This window comes from Pyrus communis, chromosome 12 (genome assembly GCF_041283825.1).
Source record: "Pyrus communis isolate YQ-2024b chromosome 12, ASM4128382v1, whole genome shotgun sequence".
Lineage (NCBI taxonomy): Eukaryota > Viridiplantae > Streptophyta > Magnoliopsida > Rosales > Rosaceae > Pyrus > Pyrus communis.
In genome coordinates, this window is record NC_142576.1 from 8,318,687 (window position 1) to 8,343,416 (window position 24,730).

At 36.8% G+C, this 24,730-nt stretch overlaps 3 protein-coding genes across 4 annotated transcripts; 2 read left to right on the plus strand and 1 right to left on the minus strand.

Annotated features, from left to right (window-relative positions):
* Positions 1-2,025: 2,025 nt before the first annotated feature.
* Positions 2,026-5,355, minus strand: LOC137744957 (receptor-like cytoplasmic kinase 176). The gene is made up of 6 exons (XM_068484782.2): positions 4,805-5,355; positions 4,097-4,401; positions 3,692-3,827; positions 3,417-3,559; positions 3,199-3,322; positions 2,026-2,750 (listed from the first exon to the last, which is right to left on the minus strand). Exons 1-6 carry the CDS (start codon positions 4,854-4,856, stop codon positions 2,296-2,298), a joined length of 1,215 nt encoding a protein of 404 aa, XP_068340883.1. The 5' UTR covers positions 4,857-5,355; the 3' UTR covers positions 2,026-2,295.
* A 3,496-nt stretch (positions 5,356-8,851) lies between these two features.
* On the plus strand, positions 8,852-9,244 carry LOC137744326 (uncharacterized). The gene has a single exon (XM_068484164.2). It carries the CDS (start codon positions 8,852-8,854, stop codon positions 9,242-9,244), a length of 393 nt encoding a protein of 130 aa, XP_068340265.2.
* Positions 9,245-17,955: 8,711 nt separating this feature from the next.
* LOC137745704 (transcription factor AS1) lies at positions 17,956-22,129 on the plus strand. 2 transcript variants are annotated; one of them, XM_088681803.1, is made up of 3 exons: positions 17,986-18,731; positions 20,537-20,658; positions 20,799-22,129. In XM_088681803.1, the coding sequence occupies exon 3, from the start codon at positions 20,855-20,857 to the stop codon at positions 21,917-21,919; it is 1,065 nt and encodes a 354-aa protein (XP_088537929.1). In that variant the 5' UTR covers positions 17,986-18,731; positions 20,537-20,658; positions 20,799-20,854; the 3' UTR covers positions 21,920-22,129. The 2 variants fall into 2 exon arrangements, with proteins under 2 accessions (XP_068341802.2, XP_088537929.1); XM_068485701.2 differs by lacking the exon at positions 20,537-20,658 and having other exon boundaries at positions 17,956-18,731.
* Positions 22,130-24,730: the final 2,601 nt, after the last annotated feature.

The window sequence follows — 24,730 nt, forward strand, 5'->3', positions numbered from 1 at the left end:
ATTGCTTTTGAATTTGGTGCTGTTTAATAATTGTTTAATATTGCCAACCAGAAGGATTTGATAGCAGGTAATTTTTAACGAAATTTTACCTGGTTGCATGCGATAGTACCAGAATTGACTTTTTAGTGTAAAAATGTGGTTTTTCGTTAAAGTGAATAGTACCGGAAGCTTATCGTTAAAGTTATTTAAAAAAACCCTCTAATCTATTTTTCCAAACACGTAAATTGCAAGGGACTTAACTTTATGTTGGTTCGGTTAGCTGGTCTACTAAGAAATGGAATTGATGAAAGTCAATGAGAGTGATTGGGAATCCAAAGAACTACCACCCTATGCGACCAACCTCCCCCACCTCGCCCTCCGCGATCCTATCCACCACCCGTCAACTCCGGTTTCTGCACACCCCGTCCTCCACGACCCATCCCACTGATGCCCGACCTGAATCTCAGAGAGAGAGAGAGAGAGAGAGAGAGAGAGAGATACCAGCAAAAGAAGCAGCGTATGTCGTTTGTATTAGTTAGAATTTCATGGGTTTGTTGGGTAATGCATGGGTATGCTTACCCACTCCATTAAGAGATGAGCGTAATGAATATGGATTAAGCCTTAAAATTTGATCCATTTGATTTGAGTCAAAATGACTTCCAAAGGGTGACACAATAATTAAGCCTTAAAATTTATATAAATGTTGTCAAAATTAAATTCCCCACACTTTCAATCTTCCTAATATTTTCCTTTTTCATAAAAAAATAAATGTTGAAAAAAGAAAAACGGCAATTCCGCTGCCGGGAGTCGAACCCAGTTATCCGTTGTTAGATGTGCTACAGCGGATTCATGTGCTTACATAAAGAATCAAAAGCTATATAAACGATTAGGGAATAATCATAGATTCTACATAGCTTATATTACCTCCAGTTAGGTTTTTAATTTTTTTGGGTGCGGTTTAAGTTTTGAGTTAATTAAAAAAAATTAATTTCACTGTCGGATTTTTTTTTTTTTTAAGAAGAGTACGATATTTCATTCATTGATAGAAGAGCATTACACATACAAATTATGAAGAACTAGACCCAAAAGGGTCCTTGCAAACTAGATCGACAAATATTACAATAAAGTATCACTAATCGCTCGCAAAGCAACAAGTATACTTCAAGCACTCGTAAGAGCTCATCAAGAACCACACAATTACACATATCAATAAAACCGTTAAACTTTATGTTACATGGAGATCATGTGAGCATGATCTAGAACACCAAATGAAGTAGATCTAGCAAATCAACCAACTCCACCCTTCGCACAGATATCCAAAGGAGGTAGCGCACCAAATCCAAAGTTAAAATCAAGCACTCTCCTACATAGAGCAATCAAATCAGCAAACTCTCCTCCTGGAAATTATTAAATGATAACAAAATAAAAGGATAAAAGGATAAAATCATGTTGCCACTCCATATCCTTTGGAAATCCGAAAGGCATATCACTGCACCAGCTAATCCTAAAGTGTCATACCGATTAAACATGATCCCAACACAATTCAACATCTTCCATGGCCTCCAATTTCAACCCTTTATCGAAGGTGATAATTGGATCCAAAACTTTGTGTTAGTTGTGTGCCTGGGCATAAGACAACAATTATCATAGTGACCATAGCATTTCACGATGACAATTCAACACCAGATAAAGTAAATGAAAAATGAGAGAAAAGAGACCAAAGATAATTTTTAAGAAGATTGCCGCCGACCTCAAAGCCAAAAGCATGGATCGACGGCAAAGAATTTTTCCTTTGGTTTTTCTCAAGACGGCTAGGGTTTCATTTGGATCTTTAATAGGTGTTCTAATTTCAGGCCATGGAAACAATGGATTCTTGTTGAAGTATGAATAAAAATTTATACAACCGCTGTTCGGAGTTATAATATCTCCGATGCACCGGGAGCTTACGACTTACATGTTACATTTGGGAATGAGACTCCATATGAGACATTCATGGAGGATGTTATGAAGGTCACATAACTTCGAGATATACCAAAAATACCCGAATGAGCTGAACCTGAATCACACTTCTCATACACATGTTGCAATTCTACATTTCTTTTTTTCAGTAACCAGAACAGAATTCTGCACCGTCGGTGATTCTGTGAGTAAATCACCGCAAAATGCCGTAAGGCAATAGACTCGAAGACATTATACACAATCACTACACACTACTTGAACAATTCTTGGGTATGTACAACAAATTTGAACTCTCAAGATTAAGATTCAAGACTTCACACCTTTCCCCATATCTCGGGCAACACGAAAGCTTTCTCTTCAAGCAAAAAGTGGGTTTCTGGAAGGCCGGGGATAAGCAGTCACGCTGAGAGCGTCGTCAACACTCCTTGTGCTGGAGTCAGGCGCACCGTTAGGAAGGCCTTGACTAGTTGCATTGTGCTCTTTCTGTGTACTTTTTGGTATGCCCTTTGTGTCCTGAAGTTCCTCCAGTATAGTTACCACTTCATTCATGTCAGGTCTGTACTTGGGATCTACAGCAAGACATTGAAGTGCAAGGACGGCAGCCTTTTGGGAACGACTGACTGAGTACTGACCTTCAAGGCGAGGATCAATGACACGGAAAACTCGGCGTTTGTTTCTCAGGTATGGTTTTGCCCATTCCACCAGATTGTGTTCTCCAGTTGGCCTGTTCTTATCTATAGCTCGTCGTCCAGATAACATTTCTAGAAGAACAACTCCGAAACTGTATATGTCACTCTTGGTAGTAAGATGACCTGACGAAGAAAACAGCAATTAGATAAGCGGTAACTGAACTTTGGTTCCATTAAATTCTTAATACCTGAACTTTGGCAATCGCAGCCGCATTACAACAGTGACCGACAATTGAACGAAGGTAATTTGACAGATTATTTTTAGGCGTTTGATGCATTAAGAGACCAAAATAAGAGAAGGCCGTGAAACTAAATGAAATCACCCCGCTCACATTCTCTTTTAAGATTGAAAGGGCCATTATTTTGTGAGGGTAATCTTAAAAACTTAATTTGAAAGACTATTGTCTTGTGAGGTATAAAATTTGAATTCTTTTGAAAAGAGCCAGTTATTAGCTCCGCAAATTGAAATATCATCTAAAGCATGACATTCGACCCGAGCTTGGTTTCTAAAAGCCAAAGAGGTTCAGACAGGCAAAGGGTCTTAGAGAAGAATGAAGTATGAAAGTAGCACCTGTGGCTAAATACTCCGGAGCAGCATATCCCTGGGTTCCAATGACCCTAGTAGAGACGTGGCTCTTGTCACCAGTTGGCCCATCCCTGGCTAACCCGAAATCAGACAGCTTTGCATTGTAGTTCTGAAATTAAAACAAGATGTCAGTGGGGGGACCCTGAAACGTGGCACATCAAACCATACTTGAATCTGATGAAAATAGGTATCAAGTTACAAACCGAGTCGAGCAAAATATTCGATGACTTGAAGTCACGATGTATGATTTGTCTTTCAGCATTGTGGAGAAAGGCAAGTCCCTTTGCAGCGCCGAGGGCAATTGTCATTCGGAGGCTCCAAGAAAGTGGTTGAAAGTGAGAACTTCCTGTTGCAACAATAGCTAATGCTTCAGTAACAAGGTATCATATGCAACTTGCAATATGCTTTCTCTAAGGAGAAAAAGGGGGAGGAGAACTGTTGAAAAAGAATGCCGCTAGGGAGGATGCAAGGAACTCACTCCTGAATAGATGGTTTTCCATGCTGCCCTTAGGCATGAACTCGTAAACCAAGAGCCGGTGATCATCCTCTAAGCAATAACCAATGAGTTTCACAAGATTGGGATGATGCAGCTCACCAAGATAGTTGATTTCTGTCTATATGTCCAACAATGTAGTACTATTAATCACTCTGGTATCGAGAGATGCTCCGAAAATAATGCAAAATCGACAATCTATAATCTAGCCAAGAATTGCAAGCATTAGCAGAGTCACAATAATCTTTACGGATAATTTCAAATTGCATTCTCATAAACTAAGAGAAATAAACTACTAAGGCAGCAAGTTATAAGTATACAATTCACAAAGAAGATATATCAGACCACTGTCAAAACTCATAAAAATGAAAACGAGGTAATTGGATTTACCAGCCATTCCTTGTGACCCTGGAATCCATCTTGGTTGAGTTTCTTCACAGCGATCACCATGCCAGTCCCGGCCTTGGACGCTTTAAGCGAACTTTCATCCATCCAACCTTTGAAAACAGAACCAAAACCCCCATCTCCAAGCACACTGTCAGGACGGAAGTTTCTTGTGGCGGTTTTGAGCTCACTGAAGCTGATACTCTTCAAAGTAGTGGATTGTAAGATCTCACCCTCGCTCCGAGGAGTCAGGGGCATGGAAGTTGACGAGGCCCTGCTACTTGAACCACTCCCATTTTTCGAATTGAATCCTGCAGAGAAAGCAACCCGATTGACATATATCACCAAAGATTCACTTCACAATGTAGTGGTGAACTCATACTATACAGTTATAAACCTTCATTGTTCATCACCAAAACAATTTCGCCAAAACAAAACCTTTAAATACTCATGATTTCTATATTTCTGTCAAATTTGAGAAGTCCCTAAAACCCCATCAACAAAACAGATGAACTGATATAAAAGCAGTGAAATTATTGCCTCACTAGAATACATTAAGCAAATATCAACCAAAAACATATAAAATTACCTCAAAAACTAAGAAACCCATCTGGTCAAACAAAAAGAAGACATTCAGGAAAAATAAAGTTCAATAATTTCTGAGGTAAAATCAACAACTGACTTGTTTTGTTTCCAGAAAAATATTAAAAATACCAGTATTGGAAGGACTTTCAGCCTTGATTCTGTTGCTCCAGCAAACCCCCATCAGACAAAAGTTTCCCAAAATCTCTCTCTCACCAAGGTCTTCAAATCCAACATAAACCCTAAAAATCCAAACTAAAAGAACCCCAACAGCAAAATAAGCAAAGATCTTCTTTTCCCTGCAGACTGAGATTTTGTTTTCTGGGTTCAATCTGCCAGCAAGATTCTTTCCTCTTTCCCCAGAAAAAACATAAATACTAAGAACCCAACCGCAATTCAGACACGAAAAATATCTCAACTTTTTACTTTTCAGATATCATAGCTAGCGGTAGCTGATAGCATAGACCACTGATGCTTTTGGGTTGGTTCCCTTTTACTTTTTTTGGGTTTTGTTTTTTGGATGAGAAGCTAACAAACTTCTTCGGTTGCCTATGTAGACCTTCGGGAAGTACACAGAGCTAGACGCGGTTGACTTGCCTTTTGGTTTCTTTGTCTTTTTACTCCAACAGAAGCTTAAAAATTGGATAATATTAATATCCTCTGGTTTTGCTTTTGTGTGTGCTAATTTTTCCATTTCGTTTTTGGTTAGTAGATGGGGTTTATTGAGAACGACATCTTAGAAGAGAATCAGTCAATGTTTACATAATTAGAAGCTGGAATCAATGTTCATATGAATTTTTGCAAAAATGGTAGTCCGTACAGATACTTTGATATCTTCAAAAGAGAGAGAAATCATTGTTCTAGTGTTAAAATGTTAATTCTGGAAAAAAGATTAGTGTGGAATTGGTTTTTTCATGACAAATGATTAAAATGTGTACAAAAATATTTTAAAATGGGAGGGTTAATTGTAGCGATACAGCACATTATTAAGTTTGAAAACTAAAGAAACTAATATGAAACTTCATGGACTAAAATTAAACTAGGAGTAAAATTTGAAAACCATGATTACAATAAGCCAAAATGGGACAATAAATTGTCAATAAAGTTGCGGCACTATAATGGGATTAATCCCAATCAAGTATCAATTTCATCATAACATCATCACAGCATCAATATGAGTCAAACTTTGTCTAACTAGCTGAAGACAACACACAATAGACTTAGGGCATGTTTAGACTTCTGAAATGAGTAAGGTAATGCTTAGGATTCAGACGAATGACTAAAAACATTATTACCACGTTTGGCTAAAAACTTGTAAGTGCTCTAGCTCATAGCGCTTTTTAAAGAAGCACATGGCAGTTACAGTAACAATGTCAATGGATTCAAAATTAAAGGGAAAAAAACCATTAACATTGTTATTGTAACTGCCACAATACTGCCACAATGTCAATGGGTTTATGATAAAAAGGCAATCTTGCATAAGTGCTAATGAGAAAAGAAGCGTATATAAAGAAACAATATCAAACATGCTCCCAAAGCCCTTTTTGGCAACCAAAAGAAAATTTGATTAGGCATGACAAAAAATTCAAGGGTGTTTTTGGGTGATAGAAACGTTTTCTTAGAAATGCCCTTGTCATATACTTTTACGAGAGTACTTACAAATGTTTGTTTAAGAAGCATCTAGATTTTAAATAAAAATTTCAACGTGTTTTTAATAAAATCATTTTAGAAAAAAAAAGAGCTTATATGAGCATAAGTATTTCTTAAAAAGTATCTCCAACGAGTCCTAAAGGCTAGTCAATTTTAGTTCACTACTCTCTGTCTCTATCTCTTTTCTCAATTGATGATTACGTAGAAAAAAGTGTTCTATCTCTCTTCTCAATTGATGATCACGCAGAGAAAGTGGTTGTGAAGGATTGCGCGCGTGCATGTCGGCTGCGTCGGGGGTGGGGGGGAGGAGGAGGGGTGGTGTGGAGAGGAGAAATCAGTGGATAACAAATCTGCACTAAAGTAGACATGATTGTTTTCGCCACCGTGATTTAAGAGTGTTTTTTTTTTTTTAATTAATAAGCCAATTGATACTCATTACTTATGATATTACGATGGCTGTGATGCAGGTTCATGATACTTAGTGTGTTGCTGCATGTCTAGTACTTAAAACTTGTCACGCGGATGCTTGAATATGTTGTAATCATTGAAGTTTGTCGGTGTGTGGTATTTGTGGTGTTGTTATATTCTCCTCCATTTTTTAATCAAATTTAAGACCATTTCCTTGTCTCGATAATATTTATTATTTATGTGTTGTGTATGTAGTCGAATTTAGGTCACCATCCTGTATTTATTTAATTATTTGATTAAATCTAGTTGATTATTTTATACATTATATTAATTAATTTCTGACCATGTCGTGGAATAAGGGTCTCATTTTTCAATTTGTTGGTGGAGTTTATTTATTTATTTATGGAAAACTGAAGTTAGAAAATATGATTTCAATTGGATTCTAAGAATTTTGAGGAACAGTATGGGAGGTATAAAATAATAAAATGGTGATCTTCTGGAAATTTGGAGTTTCTAGAAAGGGAGGTTAATTAACTAAAAATTCATAAGTTGATGGGATTTTCGAACTTATTTCTTACTTTACTTGCCGTTTATTATTTTACATTGGTACAAAAAAGCGATTTTAATTCTTTTTGCTTTCTTTTTAACTAGCATGAAATTTTCATATCTAATACTAATATGGTTTGATTAGGATAAACTGATAAAGAAATAATATGATTGCTCTTACTTATAGACCAGAGTCAAAGCTGACCCTGAGGGGAGTTGGAAGAGGCGGCCACCTAAGGCCATCTCCAACCGAATAAGGGTTAGAGGGCTCGTTATAGCCCTATAGCCCTTCAAGAAATTAATATTTCAATGAACAGTATCATGCATTATTTATTACCATCTCCAACCAAGGGGCTAGAGAGCCATAGGCCAAACATAGCACTAAGACAAAAAATATCTCCAACCGAGGGGGCCAAAGGGTCATAGGGCCAAACATAATTTATTATTTTAATTGAATTAATATGGTTACTTGAATTAAATAACCTTAATAATTTTTCGAATTGGAATCTCAATAATTTTACGTCTCGGAATTTAAGTGCCACGTGTCGGATTTGGAATGTCAATAAATTTTTTTTTAATGTTGTTTAAGTTTTATGTTGTTTAATGTTACTTAATGTTATTTAATATTGTTTAATGTTGTTTAATGTTACTTAATGTTATTTAATGTTGTTTAATAGCTTAGGAAGTTATAGGAAAAAAAATTAATTTAATTTAATTTTTTTAATTTTGTAAATAAAAAAAATTCAAGACGTTAGTAAGTGGTCGTTAGGATTCAAAATGATGGACTGGCTGGTTGGTTTGGGCTAGCTGGTTGGCTCAATTCTCCAATTGTGGTCCAATGGGGGCCATGAGCCATTTGACAGGAACTGAAAAGTGGGCTATAGCCACTGATTTCGGTCATCACCAAGTATGAGAAGGGTTCGTTTTTAAGAATTTGAAGGGATTAGATAATTCATAAAATCCAAAATATATGAAGCTAGAGACAAATGATTTTTTTTATTTTAAGAGATCATAAGAGGATTAGATATGAATGAAATTTATCTCTTCTAATTTTACCATTTAACAGGAATTGAATTTTGGAATAGATAAGAATAGATAACTTTTGTTATGAGTATTTACACGTCCAAATTAGACGTAATCCATTCTAATCTAATCATAGACACTAAACAAGTCCAAATTGGGGGTCAATGATTTTCTTGAAGGATGGCAGCGGACGAAGAAAGAGGTGGATGTCGAGGCATTGCTGCAACAGGTGGTGTTTGGGTTTTGGCACATTTGGAAATGTCTGAATGAGGTCGTGTTTAAAAGGGTTCGAACTTTACCCCAAGTGGCTGTTGAGTTGTGGCAGCAGCATTTGGTAGAAGTGATGCGGTGGGAGAGGGATGTGATGTTTTAAGGGTTAGGTTGTCTGGGGTGGGGAATGATTTAGGGGATAACCGGGGGGAGCAGTTGGGAATTGGGGAGTGCACGGGGGTTGGAGTTGGATTTCAGAGGGGGATAGGAGACAGGGCGGGGGAGGGATGCTAGCAGAAACCCAGTTTTGGCGCATTGAAACTAAATTGCAATGCGGCATGGATGAAACATTCGAATGAGGGAGGGGTTGGGTGGGTCCTTCGGGATTTTGCAGGGATTCCGAAGCTAGCGGGAGGGGAAGGAGAGGGGTTATTTGGGAATGCAATTATGGCTGAGGCTGAGGCAATCCGCAAGGGATTGGAGGCGGTGGTGGGTAGTGACGTGGGAACTAGTGCTAGGTTGGTGGTTGAGTCGGATTCTAAGGACTTGATTCAGATGCTCAATAAAGCGGTTACGGTTGATGTGATTCTTGAGATTTATCTCCAAGATATTTGGAGACTGCCAAGCTTATTTCAGTCGGTGAGGTTTTACTTTACCCCTCGTCATTGTAATTGTGCAGCTCATTTGATTGCGGCGTTGTTAAGCATAGCGAAAGATTTGGTTGGGATGAGTTAGGTCATGCGTTTCTTTTTAATACTTTAGCAGAAAATGCTCATGTAACGATTTGAATTTAATTCAATAAAATTCTATCTTTTGACAAAAAAATAAAATAAAATCTTTTAAAACTTTCTAACATAATTTCACTTTACTATTTTACCCTCACAGTCATAAACTAAAATGAATAAGCTTCTTGATAATCAGAAGACATGATGGTTGGCGGTTGGTAATGAGTTTGTCAATTGTGGTGACAACAATATTAATTAAACAACATTATTATGCTCCCACGTTTTATTTATTATATTTTTTGTGTTGTATCATGTTTGATTAATGTCCCAACACATGGCCAAAATTCATGGCTAATGTGTTTCCCAAAAGAAAAAAAATTCATGGCTAATGTCCTACCTGCCGTCCACCCAGGCTTGCATATAATTATGTGCCAAATTCTGCGATTTTCAACACCAAATCTACCTCTTGTTTGATTAGGGCACGACATTAAAAACGTGGTGTGCAAATTTAGCAAGTGTGATGTGAGGTTGAAGAAGGTTAAAAGGAAAAGATTTGAGATTTAAGTTTGCTAAAGATCAAAGCTTAAAATTCAACCAAAAAAAAAAAAACGGAAGAGATGCGAAAAGAGAAGCGAAGGATCCGCCATAAAAGAGAGTTGAGGAGAAGTGAGAGAATTTGTCAATTCCGCTTGCTTAGGTGGAACATACAAACTAGACTGAGCCTCCTTAAGTGCCCTCTAAAAATCTCATCATTTTCTAAATTCTCTCATTCAAGGTGTAAAACGAGGTGCCATTTGTTACTACAGTTTAGTGGTATTAATTTTCATTTGCAAGTGAAAGGTCTGAGATTCGAATTTCGTAGAGGGCGATTTCAAAACTAATTTATTCTCCCACCCCCCATAATGTAAATATATCGTTTGCATACAAAAAGGTTGTAAAATGAGGTACTTGAGTCTTTTGGCATTTCTAAGTTCTCCAAAAGCCAAAATCTCTTGTCCAAATTTCTATCCTTAGGTTGTCTTCAAGGGATGAGTGAGAAACAAAAAGAACCCAAAATTTGGATCCAATTCTTCTTCAAGTGGTGTATTTTAGGGTGATAATTTTGGGATTTTAAGTTTGGAGGTCGGAATCTGTGTTTGCTACCCCTCCCACTCCCCCCGATGGGTGGATCTGTGTTTGCTCTCCCTCCCCCTTCCACCCACAACCCCCTCCCTGCGGGGGTGGATTTCCACCCACACCCCCCCCCCCCCCCGATGGGTGGATCTGTGTTTGCTCCCCCTCCCCCTCCCACCCACACCCCCCTCCCCGCGGAGGGTGGATGAATAAGGTAACATGGGGAGAGGAGCCGACGTGAAGACTAGTAGCAGAGGGCTTCTATGTGAAGACCATCCCACGCAGGCCCAACACAAGTTAGTAGCCTAGGGTGGATAGATTGGCTGTGGAAAAGCGCACCAGTGGTAGGCTTTCTACGGCCCAGATTGGCGTGCCGTTGCCATCCATTGGCTGTGGTGCCTCCTGGGTTTTGATCCAGTGTAGCGAACCCAGCTACATCCTTTTTAAATCTAATGACTCAAATTCAATTTAATTAATTTTAGCGGTAATAAAAAAATATCCTATGGCTCAAATTTAAATCAAACAGTCAAAATTTTATTAAAAATTTAAATCAAATCCAACACCAAAACTCCTTCAAAACTCTACAAATACAAATCCATTTGTACACTAATCCACAATTATCATACTTTGTGTTGTATTGTATCAATGTTTGATTAATGTCCCAACACATGTCCAAAATTCATGACAAAATGTCCCACCTGCCGTCCAACAAGGCTCGCACATGATTATGTGCCAAATTCAGCGAATTTCAACATCAAACCTACCTCTTGTTTGAATAGGGCATGACATTGAAAACGTGGTGCGCTAGTAAATCTACCTCTTGTTTGATTAGGGCATGACATTGAAAACGTGGTGTGTTGAAGAAGGTTAAAAGGAAAAGATTTGAGATTTAAAGTTGCTGAAGATCAAAGCTAAAATTTGTCGAAGAAAAACGAAATAGACGCGAAAAGAGAAGCGAAAGATCTGCGATAAAAGAAAGTGGAGGAGAAGCAAGAGAATTTGTCAGTTCCACCTCCTTAGGTTTGAAGAAAGTTGAGGTTCAACCATAAAACCAATTGGCAATATAGGGAATAGTTCAACCTCTTATAAGCCCATGCAAGGTCCCTCATCCCATCAATGTGGGACTTATTTTCAACAGAACTTACAAAGTGAATTGGGCCTCCTTAATTGCCCGCTAAAAATCTCATCATTTTTAAAATTATAGCATTCAAGGTGTAAATCAAGGTGCTACTTATTACTACAGTCTACTGACATTCTTTTTCATTTGTAAGTGAAAAGTCTGAGATTCGAATATCGTAGAATGTGATTTTAAATTCGCCTTCTAGATATCCTTCTCTTCCTATTTGTTTACTTCGTCAACTAAACTGCTAAATACGCAATTCCCCTTGCAAAAAAGAGCATAAAAATTTGGGCCTGAGAAAATTAGCCCATTTTCTGTTGGACAATTTACTACCAACATGGATTTTTCTAATTTCGAATGACAAATTCTGTTAGGACCATCAATCTTGGCCTTTAATGTTTAAGAAACAGACGAACAGAACCCCTAATCTTAAATGATTTGATACCAACATTATTGTAAAATCATCAATGTTTTTTTTTGTTTTTGTGTATTTTTGTGCAAGTTTTTATGTTTATTACCGGAACTGGAGGACGCCATGCCTGAGTGTCGAAGAACCTTACACTGAGAAGGCCGGTGGGCAATAAGATAGAGCCTGAATAGGAGGCTTAGCGCCCGAAAACTACTCTAAAGGTATATTTAAAAAAAATTAATAGTTTGAACCCGAAACACAGTAAATTTACAAAAAATATTTACCAGCAAGGACAATTCACCACTTGATTTGTATTTTAATGCAGATTGTTTTGGGGAAGGGGGTGGGGGGAATTTGTAGAAAGGGATCTGAAAATGCTTCATATTCACCCAACCGAGGTTAAATGGACTCCCATTTTTTAATCTCATTCAATTTTTTTTCCCTCTCACCGATTCCTATTCTCTCATTTCCTACCACAAAATAATCTTGTAAGTTTTCAGGAAAATTCAGATGTGGGATCAGGGGCTCAGAGGGACTGGAGGATGAGATTGTAGGGGTGGATCTCCCTCAATTTTATACATTTATGTCTGTGTTGGTTGATGCCCTTGATGTGTCACTTCAATTTCTTTACTTTTTTTTTTTTTTTTTTTTCTAAGTGCAAGTTTGCCTCGAGTTCAATTTTTATGTCACGAAATCAATTTCCATGTCACTACTACACTATTAATATGATCTCTTTTGGTAATGCAATGTTATATAAAACGTTGGGTTTTTGTGGTGCTCGGCAACATTGTATATTTTTGGATTTTAACTGTTATATTGTATTTTAAAAATATAAAAATTAAGATTAACGGTTAAAAGTCTCGGAGTATAAGATATTCTGATACCCTGGAGCATTATAAAATATCTGATGAAAGAAACTTGTACATAATTAGGGGTGGGTTTGGTTCACTTTAATTAAATGAATTTTCTGTTAGATAAACAGTTCGGGCTTTTTTCTATTTTGATTTTTGGTTTTCCAAGCCTATAACTAGCGATATCAGTATACTCGTGTCATGAAATATTTGTTTTTTCTTCTATAGCCGCTGCATATACATGTACTTGTCTCTCATCAAAGACGAGCAACCCAACCCTTCTGCTCTAACCTCAGTACACTCCCACCAAGCAAAACGATAAAGAAAAGGCAGTGACTTTCTGCAACAGTGTTCTCTCCCAAGTTATATGTATCTGCACAGTAAAACTTTAATCATCCCAAATCTCCCAAAGGGATCAAAAAGTACTAAAAGAAAAGTGCATAATTTCGTTTCTAATCGTTACACTTTTTTGAGTAGTCGTAAAAATCCTTGTCTATGTAGAGATTTTTCGTATGAACATGAACATATCATGTATCAAGAGGGCGGATCTTTAGTCATTAATCTTTTACTGAACATTCAGTCATTCATTCACTCGATATACATGCTACGAACCGGTTTAATCTAAAATTTCCGCTCTATGAACGGGCACCATCCTTGTGATGAACTTAGATGACGGAAATGTTGCCCTAATTGTCTGCCATTGCCTAAAAACTCCATGCAATCGATGTAGGAGCGTAATGAAACGGTCTCTTTTTGACTAATTGATATGTGATTTTCCTAATCTATATATCCTAGTATAAAATTCGAAGTGAACAAGCAGTGAAAAAAAAGAGTGTTGCCCGTATTAGGGTTTTGGATTCGTATACAAAAAAGACGGAGAGGATTTTTGTAGGACCCAAGAAATAAATAGTAAGGCAATGGAATCTGAGGTGTGAGAAATGGTAAGTTGAGTAAATAATGGGTTGGTGGGAGGGGCAGATTTAGAAAAGAAAGAATGTGAGAATTGAGATGGTAGCAGCGGCTCAGCCGTGGCTGGCATGCCAGACTGCCAGTGGTGATATCATTGCTTGTTAGGGGGAAGTGGAAAGTGGTGGCCTGTTGGGTTTTTCCTCACTGCCGCTGTCACCCCCAAAACAAAAGATCCCCACCACCACCACCACCCCCCACTGTATTACTGCAGCTGAGGTAGATAGTGCAGTAAATAAACCAAAGGACATGTATTGCAGTTGGAGTCCCTCTAGTTTATTTGAGTTTTCACTTTGGTTCTTGTAACTTTTTTGTTTCCATTTCATCTCTGTAGTTTCGTTATGCTTTCATATGGCTCAACTAAAGATTTGTTTGGTTTGTAAATAATGAAAATTGACAACCAATAAGTGGAGGTCACCCATTTAACTTTTTAAACTTTTCCTTTTAATTTTCAAATTTTCTAAAACTAAAAAGTAAAACTGAAAGTTAGAAACAAAATCAATTATCAAGCAACGCTAAGTTTGTATAAAGAGATTTTACCTCATTTGACAAAATGAAAGTTGGCGGCGGCGGTGTAAAGCTATAAGGAATGAAGCTCACACACATCGGCTAATAGAGGGTGGGATCATTAGTCGAGTCACTTCATTAGTCTTGGACAGTTAGATCTAGCTCTATCTTGATTTGCCAGTTTTTCTCCGTCATTCTTTTGTTTACTCAAAGAATCACGTCACTCGTTGCTTGTACAAAATAAGCGTATCACTTGTATCGAAGTTAATTAAAGTAGTTAACGATGGATCTCACTATGGAGAATGGATACGATTTAATTTCATGTCTGGGAGTGCAAGTAACGTGATACCTATGATGAACACACGATTCGTTCAATTTGACATATTAGACAACGAATAATGCAGACAAAACAAAACTATAAGGATCAAAATGCAAACAAAAAGCAAGCTGTGAGGACGAAAATATAAATAGAGAAGAGAGAGCGTTTAAAATTTATAATTTTTAAGAAAAAGGGGGAGAAAAATGGGCGTGGGACGCATCACTGACATCTGAGCGGGGTTTCTGAGCGGAGCAGAAGGTCGAGTCTCCATCACATTCGTCTCCTTGTGCCGCGAAACCCGGACTACAGTCCCCTCCACATCCCCACTGGGTCCCATCACACCTCCTCATGATGGCATTTCCCTCCTTGATATTTGATCCCCTGCTACGCCTGCCTACACAACTACCCCTGCTCTACTCTACTCTCTTCTAATCATCACTAGGGTTTATAAATTCATCACCAGACACGTGATGTTAGCAGTCTTACCCGATAGAGGTTTGTAGCCAGATTCTATTTATGAGGATCTTAAGAATTTTTTAATCCTATCCGTTCATCGTATATTATACAATCAATTTTTATTAGATATTATTTATATTCAATTTTAAATAAAAAATTTACAAATTTTTTTTATCGCAATATATATGATAAACAGATGTAATTTGAAAGTTCTTAAAATCCTCACAAAGAGAATTCGGTGAAAATCCTCACTCGTCTTACCCTAGCATAGATTTTTCTATTTATTCATAATACACGCCGGTACATTATATATTATAATATAAATATTGGAACGACATATATTTTATTGTTTCTTCATTTTCATAGTGAATACCGCAAACCGATTTAATCGACTATGGTTAAATATTTTTAGGAATAGGACAAGTTGATTGGCCCGCGACCTCGTGTGTCATGTTGAGAGATCTTATACGTAATATTAGGTTATATCTAATGGAGATTCGATGCAGTGGGCTAAAGGTTTAAAAGTAAAAAAAATGATCTATATTTTTAACAAATGGGTGGGCTATAGTTTTATAGAGCTCTCGCTTAGTCTTTGTTTTTTTTTTTTGAAGCTCAGCCCCTCACTTATAATAATTAATCCAAATTGAACGTCTAGATTTGAAAATTTTCAATTGTAATTTAATTAAATTAACTAATAAATTTAAAATATAATCTTAAAACTAAAAAATTATTGAGAGGTATATGTTTAGTCCCCATCAATTGGAGATGGTATATGAATATGATATGATATTGTTTATTTAATAATAATATTTTGTAAAATTATAATTCTAGACATGATTATATTTAATTTTTTTAGTTAAAAATGACCTTACATTATTGAATTGAAACATGACGGTGACCGTAAATATATCTCATATATGAATCATTGAAATTGAAAAACTATACTCAAGATACACTCTCTGTGGAGTAAAAAATAATCAAGAAAATTATGGAGGTGACACTTTGACTCTTGGATAAAAAGACAAAATTACCCTTGAGGCACATTGAAGCTTCTACGCGCAAGCAGCGGACAATCACAATTCAATCAAGGTCAAAACTGATCAAATAGGTAATTATTCAAAACCTATTTCATCTATTCTCATCAAATCCTCCCCACAAGGTAATTCTCAAATTATTTCTTTCAAATTATATTAATGGGCTAATTAATTGATTTATCACTCAATTAATTCATTAATTAACTAATGAATTGTTAATCACACCCAAAAAACCACTAAAGTGCCCGGTTCCCATCTCTCCCAAAGGGACTGGCCACACCCTATAAATACCACCCCATTTTTTCCTAAAAAAAATACTAAGTTCAACACTTTTGTAAAATTCTTCAAATTCTCTAAACACTTTTTCCTCAAAATTCTAACTTTGACATCAAAGGTTCTTCGGCCAAAGCCCTGCATTCATCGTAGACGCGTAAGGCTCTTAACTTTGACAAAAAATATTAAATGTTTTATAAGTGTAATTTTGTCTAAAAAGAAAAATATGAAAATTTGTATCTACATTCTCGTAACCTCCAAGACCGGTGTGAATGAAATGCTTTACCTAAAAAAACTTACACATAAAGTTATATGATTAGCAAAAAAAGCTACAGTAACAGAGTATCGTACCATAAGTCTTTGTCGTTATCGTGATTAGATGGGTTCGTAGGGTGAGGGTGCTAATTAATACGGTGTGAGATAAATATGCAAAAGTGGAAGCAACAAAACAACCCTAGCTATAGCCCTGTCTCTTCCGGGAGGATCCTGATGTCAATGGATTTGGAATCTGAGGATTTTCTCTCAAATCGTTCTTGATATCTTTAACGGACGGTCAGATATGCAGCAAGCACGGGTGCTCTTAATTACATTACAAAACAAAAAAAATTAAATAAAACAAGCATAATTGAAAATAAATGTTGAGATTAAAACATTAAAGATACTCTCATTTATAGGTACCCGTAAACATTCTTTGGTCACTTGAAAATATTAAAAAAAAAAACATTTCTGTTTAATTCGCACAAATGAACATGAGTTACGTGAAATAGTGTAGTCATTGTGCACTATAGAGATATGCTGAATCACCTTAATACTATACATAATGTTGAAGTTTCGGTCTCAATGGCCGATCTCAAATTCTAGTCCGAACTCCTTGTTGCTGCGTACTTGGTCGATGGTGGCAATCCTCTTCCTCGGAACTACTGCAAGCGAGAAGCGGAGAGAATTCTGGGATGTGAGTGTTGTGCGTGAAGAAGTAAAAAAAATTTCTTACCATAAGATCTATTTTAAACGATTAGGACTTTTTGATCTTCTGGATAGGGATATATTTGATCCGGAGAGGTTTCTCTTCCATGTTTTATAATATTGACACGGAAATTGAAATTAAATTTTGAAGTGACAGAGAATTCGTAGATGATTTCACTTTTAAGAGAGATGTCCTTAGCAAACCACTCATAGACCAAAAAGGGCCCAAGGTGCCAGTGCCATTGATTCACTCACCAACTGCGGCCCTAGTTGTTGTTGTGTGTGTCTGTCTCCATAATTCAACATCCATGTAATGTAGTGTAATGATATTTTATATAATTATTATTTGCAAACATTAAATGAATCAAAATAAAGTAAAGATATTATGTTGCTGGAGAGCATCCCAAATGCCGCTTGAGTGTTAACGCAAGAAAGTAAAATAAGCTAAGTCGATCAATATTGAGGCCCAATTATGCATGCTATCTTCATCGTGCTTTATACGTCTATTTTTTCATCAATGAATATTGTACTTATTTTTAAAAAATTATCTATAACAATGCATTATTTGCACTCATATTTAAAATTTTATTTTTATAATTAAAAGAATTTAGTGTGAATTATGTTATTATAAGTAAATAAAAAAAATTAACGCAGGAAGATTTGCATGACACATGAATGATATGATGTGTAATTGCAGGTACTGGTATGGTATAGTTAGTTGGAAGAGAAGAGGAAATGCTAACCCTAAACCTAATCATCATGTTCTTATATTACTCCCGCAAAACACTACATGCGGTGGGGGGCGCAATATAAGCGCTGAAATCGAGCGCGTACGCGTCTCCCTCTGCCTACTACATTATTATTCATCCACCAATCACTCACATTCTCTCTCTCTCTCTCTCTCTCCCCTCTCTTGTTTCTTTCTCTCTCTCGACACAGCAGCAGTAGTAGCCCAGCAGCTTTTTTTGAACTGTCATTTGAGGCTGCCGACGGTGTTGGTGGAGCTCAAAACAAACACAGCAGCATAAATCTTTTCCTTTTCGATGTTTTTTTAGTTTAATTTAATTTATTTCTTTGATTTTAGTTCAATTAAATTCCTCCTAATAAAAATAAAAACGACGTCATCGGCTGTATTTGCCTCCTTGGCTCTCCATTCGCGTGCCCTTCTTTTACGCTCTCTGTCAGATTGCTCCCTTCCTCTTCGTTCCGTCTCATCCCATCTCTCTCTCTCTCTGTGTCAACATATAAGTCTCGTCTCTTCTGTCCGTTTTCTTCACTTCTCTCTCTAGCCCGGGATTTTTTTCTCTCTCTAGGGTTGTTTTTGGAGTTTGAGCACTCTCTCTCACCCTTTTCTCTGTCTGTTTCAAGAACACAGAAAGATCACATCTTTCTCTATTTTATCATCATCCCAATTCACACTGTTATCAGTCTAGGCGGGGATGCGTCGTATACGAAGTGTGGTTCCGTCGTGCACTTAAGCAGAAATGTAACTCTCTCTCTCTCTCTCTCTCATCCTCCTAATTTCCGGATTTCATATGATTTTGCAAAAAGTTCTGTACTTTATAGCTTAAAAGTTTCGATTTTCTTCGACTCTGCAATTCGGTTTGTGGGGTTATGAGGAAAATCATTATCTTTTACCGAAACAAGATATTGGGTTGTTCTTAGTTTTATCTGCAATTACAGTCTCTATTTTATTTAAAACTAAAAGAAGTGCTTTTTAATTGTTTTGCTGGTTTTCTTTTGACGAAACTCTGCTGTAATAGAGTGATTCAGTGGCAATTGTTTTGCATGGTTTGTTTGGTGATTGGAATTTACTGATTTTTAAGTGTGTTATCTCATTTTTTATTTTAATTCTTGTACTATGATATATTGATGAATTTGATGGGGGTAGGAAAGTATATGTGTGGTAAATTTTATCATATTTATTGATTAAATTTTCATGATGGTAAATTAGGAAAAAAAAAAAAACACTCGATAATTATGAGTTTTATACTAAAACGCTATTCTCTTGTGATGCTCTAGAAGTTCATTCGGTGTCATTCTCCCATCATGAAGTCTATTAATTTTGGAGCGTTTTTCTTTGAAGTCTGATATATTCCTGGGCTTAGATGTGAATTTAACCCATTTTATGAATCTGAACTTCGAAACAGAAAAGAAAAAGAAAAATCAATTGGGTTATTCCCGTACCATAAGCCATCGGGGTTGTTTGACTTCTTAATTGGTTGATTATTGACACTCAAAAAGTGCCGTGTCACTTTCGGAGAAATTTTTAGGTATAACGGGAGCACAGATGATATATTATTTGTTATTTATGTTAGTGATGGAAAATTTTATTTTTTAAATTATTAATTTTATAACACACATATTCTACAATTTATGTAGCGACACGTGATGTATCATCTTATGTGATGATCATACTGAAAAATCTCTCTCATTTTTTAGTGTTTTTAGTTGTTGGAATTTTGGAAAGAATAAATAAACTACGCTAACATCAATATTGGATAGCTAAAAAGGTCTATTCGCTGCCCAAACGTGAATATCAGTTTTCATTTGTCACCTTGTTTTGTGAGCAATTGGGTTTCTTGATTTGATTTCGGAACCCTAAGATCAACTTTTGAGCATTGCTTGTTAGTGAGACCAGTTTTCGTTTTTCACCTTGTTTTTAATCAATTGTGTGTCACTGTGCTTATTGTTTGTTAGGAAAATGTTAGGGATCGAGATCATAATTTTAGATCATATTTTGTAAATCACATAATGTGATAGTTGATATATGAATTTCATTTTTAATGATTTAAAGAGGAATCCAACCATTAAACCTCATATTATTTGATCTATTAAATATGGTCTAAAATGATGGTCTCTCTAATCTAGCATCACCCTGTTTTTTATCGTCCATTTCCTGTATATTAAATCACCGGTTAATAAGTGCACTATAAATTGTAAATATGAAAATAATTGACTTATTCATCTTCTTGCATATGTGAAATATATCATGTTATAGTTTGTTATGTGAAATATGAAAATAATTGACTTGTTCATCTTTTTGATACACATGTCAGACCTGATCTGCTCTCTAAGTTTAATGATGTGGCCGAAGAAATGGAAAATTGTGTTCGTTGAATACCAACTGCAATATATTTCACCAGCTTCGGCGATTCGAAACTCTAATATAATGCTAGTTAAATCCATCAGTAACTCTCAGTTTGTTATTTTGCTGATGTTTCAACCGTTGAACTCCAATGAGAATGCTCATCTTTTTAATATTTTGCCGTCTCTGTATTTGGCTATTAGCGGTTGAATGGCTGGTGAAGGCACTTGGAATTTACGGAGTTTCCATTGTTGCTGCAATTTCATTCCTTTAAGGAAAATTGATTGTTTGATGCAGACGTTAGCCTCGTTATTTCTATCAGCTGGTTGGCTTATCTGCTTCTTATGTTTCATAACATTAGCTATTTTAGTTTCGTCCTATCCAGATGTTAATTTCGTTTTGGAGGTTAACGTATCATTGCATGACAGTAGAAGATGGACTAATATAGTGACTTGTTGATTCCAGATACATTATGAGGAGTTTCGGTTTGAGGCAATGGACAGTTATACCTGCTCCTGGAAATGAAGGAGAGACAACGTTGGAGTGCTGAAGAGGACGCTTTGTTAAGTGCATATGTGAAGCAATATGGGCCAAGGGAGTGGAACCTTGTATCACAGCGCATGAACACACCCCTAGACAGGGATGCCAAATCTTGCTTAGAAAGGTGGAAGAATTATCTCAAACCTGGCATTAAGAAAGGATCCCTAACGGAAGAGGAGCAGCGCCTTGTCATTTGTCTTCAAGCCAAACACGGAAATAAGTGGAAGAAAATTGCTGCTGAAGTCCCTGGTCGTACGGCTAAGAGATTGGGCAAGTGGTGGGAAGTGTTCAAAGAGAAGCAGCAGAGAGAACAGAAGAATAACAAGACAGCTGACCCGATTGTGGAGGGTAAATACGATAGAATTCTTGAAACTTTTGCTGAGAAGTTAGTGAAGGAGCGTGCTGCCCCAACCTATCTCATGGCTACTTCAAATGGTGCCTATCTTCATACTGAAACGTCTTCTCCAGCACCAACGATTCTTCCTCCTTGGCTTTCTAATTCCAATGTGTCCTCCAATGTGAGGCCACCATCTCCTTCTGTTACCCTGAGTCTGTCCTCGGCAGTGGCACCCTCTCCTCCAATCCCTTGGCTGCAGCAGGATAGAGGATCAGATAGTAGTTTTGCTTTGGGAAATTTGCCACATCATGGGGTAGTTCCTGCTTCTGGGGAGAACCTAGTGATATCCGAGTTGGTGGAGTGCTCCAGAGAGTTGGAAGAAGTGCACCGTGCTTGGGCAGCGCATAAGAAGGAAGCATCGTGGAGGTTAAGAAGGGTGGAGTTGCAACTGGATTCAGAGAAGGCTAGTCGGAGGAGGGAGAAGATGGAAGAGATTGAGGCGAAGGTAAAGGCTCTAAGGGAAGAGCAAAACGCTGCTCTTGACAGGATCGAAGCAGAATACAGGGAACAATTAGCAGGGCTAAGGAGAGATGCAGAAGCGAAGGAGCAGAAGTTGGCTGAGCAATGGGCCGCAAAGCATTCGCGTCTCTCCAAGTTTCTCGAGCAGATGGGAGGCAGACCAAAGATTGTCGAGCCTAATGGTCGGTGAGAAATATGTGTTATACATGTTCATTGTGGACGTATGAGGTCCGAATTTCTGTTTTCTGTTGTCTCTTTTCTTTTGATCTCGTATGTTTCTCTTCAGAAATGCTGTCATAGGTGTCTAATTGCTTATACCGACTGCCTATAGGCCTGGACTGAAGGACTGTATTATCTTTTCGCAGCTATTACAATTATATTTTTACCTGTTTCTCGAAAACTTATGCTTCCGTGTTAGAAACTAACTAAAAATGATCTAGCTCTTTGTTTTAAACAAATCTAACCACGAGGAAGGGGATTTGAACTCGTCGTATTACAAGGACAAGTCTAACCGGGCATTGAGTATCCTTTATTTTTTTGGTAAAGACATTGAGTATCCGGAAAATTAATGAAAATGGCTTGAAAACTTTGAATTTTAACGATAAGGACAAAATAAAAGGTAAAGTGAATAGTATTAGGATTGATTTTTTAGTGTCAAAATGTAATTTTTTGTTAAAGTAAACAGTACCAGAAGTTTTTCGATAAAGTTCTTTTTTCTTTTTTTTTGGGTAAAGACATTGAGTATTGAGTATCCTTTGTTGGGTTTCCACAGAGGACTCCATATATCAATCTGTGGCCTGGAGTCTTTTTATTCTTTTGAACGTCTACCTAGAGGAGGGTTTTCATGTCTGAAGCCTGAATGGACATACAATAGCATCAATGCTTAATCTTACTTGAGGAATTTTACCGTCGTGCATGCAAATCACTTAATACGTTCACGTACATTGACGACTGATAACCATCCGTGTAGTGTTGGAAAGAAAAAACTTTCTTGGGCATATAATCACTATTCTTCTCACTCATCACGTCATACTCGTGCATGCAATCACTTAATAAACCCACAAACATTAACGACTGGTAGCTATCCATGTAAACATGCAAAAATAACTTTTCTATGTTGATAGTAAAATAACTATTGCCCTCTCAATCATCACATCGTGCATGAAATCACTTATAAACCCACAAACAACAACGATGAATAACCATACAAGTAAAAATATGCAGCAAAAAACTTTCATATGTTGGGAATATAATCCAATTGCTCTCTCACTCTTTCCTTGTAAACCTAGATAATGTCTATAAAGTACACTTCATAAGACCATAGAACAGTCACGAGCAATTGTAACGCCTCAGGTTCCTGTTTGGTTTCTGTTAATGCTGATGCACGTCTCAACTACCTTTGGGATTCCGAATAATTTTTGGTATTTTGGTACGTTCGGCAAATAGATCAATTACAAAGCAGGGGGTGTTCCCCTCCTTTCACAGAGAGGTTCATACATATAAGGTTGCTTCCTTCCTCCTCCGAAAAGATTAATTGATTCAAACTGACAAATCCAAATAATTCAAAGCAAAACCCTAGATTTCGAAAATAATTCGAAATAAATACCTCGATTTGGGGCTTCAGAGTTGCGAGAGAGAGAGAGAGAGAGAGAGAGAGAGAGAGAGAGAGAATCAGAGAGAGAACCGGAAAGAGATTGTAACAGGTGTGTCCGTGTGCGTGTGGTTTGCCTGTGGTGTGGTCGAGAGAGAAGTACGATGTGGTGGTTGCCGAAGTTTAGACTTGGAGAAGTTGGGCGAAGTTGAAACACTGATTGATTCTGAAGCAGACCTTAACCGTATAAATGAAGGAGTTTTACCACAAAGTACATCTCAAAAACTTCTCACGATCTTCGAAATACAACTGACCAGCCAATGAGTATTCAATACAAGTGTCAGATGTAGATGCTACAGGATGAGGTAAGTTTTGAAGGGAGGAGGATTCTCTTTTCCTTTTCCTTCCCTCCTAATCTCTTTCATCTTCTTTTCCATTCTATTTGAACGATTACGGTTTAGTCACGTCAACATCTTATATTAATTTTTTTTATCAAGACAAAAAAACAATGTGTAAGAGGAGGGGAAAGAAGAGGATGATAATATGAAGGAAGAGAATTCAACTCCGTTTTGAAACACCTTTTGTTACGGTACAAGGTCTAAACCATGATGTGATTTTAGAAACTCCCTTTATTAACATGTTTTGTACCCATTTAAAGTTTCTAAAAATGGCATAGAAACCAAAGTTGAAGGTGCTAAGGAAAAATTTGAATTCTCTAGAGAGGCCCAGACACAGTATGTTAACTCCATAAAAAAAGAAAAGAAAAAAAAAAATTTCCTTTGTTCTTTGAAAGAAGAAATACACTTTAAAAGGATTAAATAACAACTTCATACTAAAATAGTTAAAGAACAAGTTGAGTCCATATAAAAAGAATTTGAAAATCAAGTGTGTGCATAAATTCCTAGTTCTTTTTGGGATGGTAAAAGGCACATTGTTGAGTTCCCTTGTGAGCCTGATTTTGATAAAAAGAAGATTCCAACAAAGGTTCGACCCATTCAAATGAATAATAGGTTAATGGAAATATGTCAACATGAAATAACTGAGCTTCTTGAAAAGAAGCTAATTTGTAAGAGCTACTTGCTGTGGAGTTGCTCAGCTTTTTACGTGGAGAATGTGGCTTAACTGGAATGAGGAGCTCCCTAATTAGTAATAAATTGCAAGCATTTGAATAAACCTCTTAGGTGGAAAAGGTATCTCATTCCTAATAAGAAGAATTTGTTAGACATGCTGAATTAAGTAGTAATATTTTCAAAATTCGATATGAAATATGGTTATCGGTAGATTCAAATTGTTGAAAAGGATAGGTATAAAACTGCATTTGATGTGCCATTACATTACAAATGCAACATAATGTCTTTTGGATTGAAAAATGCTCCTCTCGAATTCCAAAATATTGTGAATGATATTTTC